The sequence below is a fragment of the Pinus tabuliformis genome, chromosome 6 (assembly GCF_031772625.1).
Source record: "Pinus tabuliformis cultivar Carrire ecotype Pingquan chromosome 6, CPIR1, whole genome shotgun sequence".
NCBI classification, from domain to species: Eukaryota; Viridiplantae; Streptophyta; class Pinopsida; order Pinales; family Pinaceae; genus Pinus; species Pinus tabuliformis.
Genome location: NC_142292.1, coordinates 444,319,931 through 444,324,311, shown reverse-complemented (window position 1 = coordinate 444,324,311; position 4,381 = coordinate 444,319,931). Strand labels below are relative to the sequence as shown.

Genomic DNA, 4,381 nt, shown 5'->3' with positions numbered 1-4,381 from the left:
TTTAGATGTTTGACTTCCTTAACAGTTGGCTCTCCAAAGAGCATTATATCATCAACAAATTGTTGATGCGTTAGAGGAAGTCTGTCTCCCCATAAGCGAAGTCCTTTTAATCTGTGAGCTGCTCTTTCCTGAGTAATATACCTTCCTAGACCCTCTGCTGCTAAGATAAACAAGAAAGGGGACAACAGATCACCCTGACGGATACCTTTGGAGGCATTAAACGTGTTCGAAGGGTTTCCATTGACTAAGATTGAAAAGTTAGGGGAAGAAATGAGATTGTGGATCCATGTAATCCATCTCTTGTGAAAACCGAAACATTCCAGAACTCTTTCCAGGTACCTCCAGTTAAGCCTATCGTAAGCCTTGGATAAATCAAGCTTGATCATCATTCCCTTTCGTTTTTTATCTTTGAGTGAGTGAATAACTTCTTGAGAGACAACTAAGCCATCCAAGATTTGCCTCCCCTCCACAAAACCAGTTTGCTCCGCCGATATTAAACTTTCCAGCAAGGGTTTTAATCTTCTAGCAATTAGAGAGGTTATGATCTTATACACTACATTACAGAGAGCTATCGGCCTAAAGCCATTAGCATCCTCCATATTTTCTCCTTTAGGAATTAGAGTAAAGAAGGTTGAGTTAAGAGCCGGCCATACCTTCTGCTGCATCCTTGACTCTTCTACCAAATCCAGTATGTCTTTTCCAAGAAAATGCCAGCCAGCCTGGTAGAAATCTACTGTAAAGCCGTCCGGGCCCGGTGCTGTGCCCTTCCTCATTGCTTTCACTGTATCTTCCAGCTCTTCCAAAGTAACCGCCCTCATTAAGGCTTTGTTCTGGTCCTCCGTAACTAGTCTAGGTATAGCAGTACAGATCTCCTGGATAGCTCTCACTCGATCTACTTGAGGTTCAGAAAGGATTCCTCTATGATGATCCACTAGTGTTTACTCAATTTCCTTTTGCTCCACCAACCTTATACCATTATTCCCTTTAATGGAAAGAATTCTGTTTCCCTGTCTATGCTTAACCATTGCCTGATGAAAAAATTTTGTATTTCTTTCCCCTTCCCGAAGCCATTTAATTCTAGATTTTTGTCGCCATAGAATTTCCTCTTGCTTTCGTCTTTCTTCCATTCTTCCCAGCAGAATCCCTTCTTTGGTGATGCTTTCCTCAGCCCTGCCTTCCAAAATTATTTTCTGTTGGAGATCCTCCATTTCCTTTCCTAGTTTTTGCTTATCTTCCAAGATGTTGCCAAATTCCTCTTTGTTCCACTTCTTAATCTTCATCTTCAATTCTTTCAATTTTAAATGAAACGTGTGCATCTTTCCTCTACCCTGCACTCTACTTTGATTCCACCATTCTTCTACCTTTTTTATGAAATTCGGATCCCGTAACCAGAATGCTTCAAAACGAAATGGCTTCTTACCCTGGATTTTTTTAATGTCGATTTCCAATCGGATTGGCCAATGGTCCGAGCCCAAGGAGGGGATAATCTTGGCCTCGACAAAGATATCCTTGTTCAAGATGTCTTCAGATATTAAAAATCTGTCCAGTTTTGAGGCAATTTGGTTCTTGCCTCCTCTTCGATTATTCCATGTATAGACTCCATTGATGGTTTTAAGATCTACTACTCTTAGGTCCTCTATCATCTCATTAAATTTATCCATGAACTGATCCAGCCTTCTAACCCCACCTTTTTTCTCTTCCAGGGATCTGATTAAGTTGAAGTCTCCTCCAATGATCCAAGGTTGCCCAGAAAAAAGTTGTCGGATAGTTCTTAAACTTCTGATGAAGTTTTCTTTTTCTCCAGGGTTTGTGGGTCCATAAACACCTGTAATGACCACCTTTTCCTTGGTCCCCACTATCCTGCCCAGCCCGGTCAAGATTCCATGCATGCTAGTCCAATTATCTAGAAGGATTTCATTCGGGTTCCACAATATTGCTATTCCCCCAGCAACTCCTATGGCATCCTGTCCCATAACTTTATAATTCAATCTATTTTTTTCAATGATTTCTTCTAACTGGTGTACCCCAATTTTAGTCTCCTGCAGTATCAAAATGCTAGGTTTTTCTTTTTTGAGTTTATCTCTCAAATATCTTTGCTTTCCCTTACTATGCAAGCCCCTAATATTCCAGCTGACAATAATCATTTAAAACTTTTGGAAGGAAGGAAAAAATACCTCTGACAGAGGTATCACTTTACCAGAGTTGATCAATGTTTCACCCACCGATTGGATAGTTTCATTTAACGTTCTCCGACCTCTTTTTCTGCTACTTTTGCCAGCATTGCCCATTTCCAGCATTTCTTTCTGCTGCTCACCAACCTCCGTTATTTGTTTTTCCAGGTTTTCCCCTTTCCGTTCCTTGTATTTCTGGAAAGCTTCCTTGAATAACTGTTTTTGTTTTTCTGGTATAAATCTATTATCCAGATACTTCCACTCCTGGAGTAGTCTCTTCATTAACTTTTCCTCTTCGGCCTCATTTTCCATTTGGTTTTCAATTTCCATATGCGATTCCACTGTTTCTTCCGCCTCTTTTTCCTCTGTTTGTTCCTTGTTTGGTTTGTTTGGGCTTTTTGCTTTCTCTTTCTCTTCTCGGGAAATCTCCATGGGCGAGTTCTCTGGATCTTCATCATCATTCAAATTTATTTCATACCCTTCCGCGTCATCTTGCAGCGCCTGGAACTTATTTTGACTTTTTATTGTATTGGATGTTTCTTGCGATTTGGGTTTCAGGTTTTCCTTATTTTGCCGTTTCTTTCTATAGACTTGCTGGAAGCCTTCCTCTTTGTCTGCTGCCCTATCTTTATCTGACTTCCCCCCTTCCTCCTTATTCAATGGGCATTGCCTATATAGGTGGCCGTACTCATGACATTTCCGGCATCGAAAGGGGATGTGTTCATAATCAATCGGCTGCGTCCAGACTTCATCATGGTATTCCAATTCGATATTTTCCGGGAGTGGTTCAGCCAAGTTCATGAAAACACAAATTCTGGCAAAGGCATTATACTTTCCTCTTCTGGTGGCCTCTGCAGTCTTGACAAAGCTACCTATTGAGTTTCCTATTCCTTCCAAGATTTCCGGATCCCAAAACTCATCGGGTAACCCAAACAGCCTAACCCACACCGGGGCATCCATTAGTTTTTCTTTGTCAGGGTTATACCGCTCTTCCCAATGCTTCATAAACAGACCTGCATTGTTCAGGAAGTACGGCCCTTCCTCAAAAATTCTGTTCTTGTCTTCCAGGTTCGTAAAGATAGCAGTGAAGAAACCCTGCGCTCCCAGTTTAAGATCTATATGACCCCGGGGTTTCCATCACTGTTCTATCCATCTATTTAACTCCTTTTCTGAAGGCCAATAGCCGATAAATTTGCAGATTAATGCATGATCCTTCATATAGCTATTGTATTCCTCCAGTTTATTGAAGGGAATGACATACCTGGGTTTTTTCTGAGCTCGAGGAAGGCATTTTCCTTTCATTCGCTTCTGCCATAAGTTGCCCATTACCGGGGCCAGGTTTTCCTTGTTTCCGTTTGGAATCCCTTCTGAACTGGTTTCTCCCATCACTATATTTTTGAAGGAGGGGTTTGCACCCCCCCCCTTGTCTCGTCCATCCCGTTCAGTACTGTCGGCTAGGTTTTAACCCTAGTTCTCGTATTAAAAAACAACGAAGCTGCAAAAAAATCGTTTCAGCCGAAAGAACCGCAGACCCTGTCTGAGGATTCCGTCCCCCGATTGAGGAACCGTCCCCTGGCTGCGGATTCCTCTGTCAATCCTGCGCACCTGCGTAAACCCTAACCAGAGGCGCCCGCCTCATGCTCCCATCCTTCTTTGGCATAATGATGATGGGTGATCCATATGGTGAGGTACTTGTTCGAATAATACCCGTTGGAATAAGGAATTACTGAGAGGGGGGTGAATAAGTAAAAGTGAGTTTCTTAAATATTTTTCCTGAATATGCTTTCAATCCTTTTTTATTTTTTGTTACTTATGAGTGCATTTATTCATAAAGAAAGTAACCAACAAGTTTAAGCATTCATATGTTCATACAACCAATCACATGAGCAGCGTAGACATTTTGACACTGGTATTTTCACGTGAAAACTCAGAAGGAAAAAACCACCAATTTGTTGTTTGTTTATGATGTGATTTAAGCACCTACTTAATTACATCAGTTTGTTTGCATTAGGGAAATTTTGAGGTCTAAAATTGGTCTTCTAAGGAAAATATACAATCAAAAATCAATTTATGAGAACCAATCACATTTTAGGGGATGCCATCATCCCGAATGGTTGAGGTGGCATTGCCTGAGTTAAATGTATTTACTTGTCACATTCTCAATGGTGGATAAAAACCCATGGTTAACCATGGTAGTGCTCTAAATACTT

The 4,381-nt window shown here is 41.1% G+C and overlaps 1 protein-coding gene across 1 annotated transcript; it reads right to left on the bottom strand.

The window, feature by feature from the left end:
• Positions 1-938: 938 nt before the first annotated feature.
• LOC149259205 (uncharacterized) lies at positions 939-3,557 on the bottom strand. The gene is made up of 3 exons (XM_089453615.1): positions 3,433-3,557; positions 2,175-3,222; positions 939-2,039 (listed from the first exon to the last, which is right to left on the bottom strand). The coding sequence occupies exons 1-3, from the start codon at positions 3,555-3,557 to the stop codon at positions 939-941; spliced, it is 2,274 nt and encodes a 757-aa protein (XP_089309741.1).
• Between the last annotated feature and the right edge of the window lie 824 nt (positions 3,558-4,381).

Coding starts and splice junctions, on each gene's coding strand:
- LOC149259205 (XM_089453615.1), bottom strand. CDS start 3,557: ATGGGAGAAACCAGTTCAGAAGGGATTCCAAACGGAAACAAGGAAAAC. Junction 3,223..3,432: donor CGAGCTCAGAAAAAACCCAG/GTATGTCATTCC, acceptor AGACAAGAACAG/AATTTTTGAGGAAGGGCCGT. Junction 2,040..2,174: donor AAGTGATACCTCTGTCAGAG/GTATTTTTTCCT, acceptor TTGATACTGCAG/GAGACTAAAATTGGGGTACA.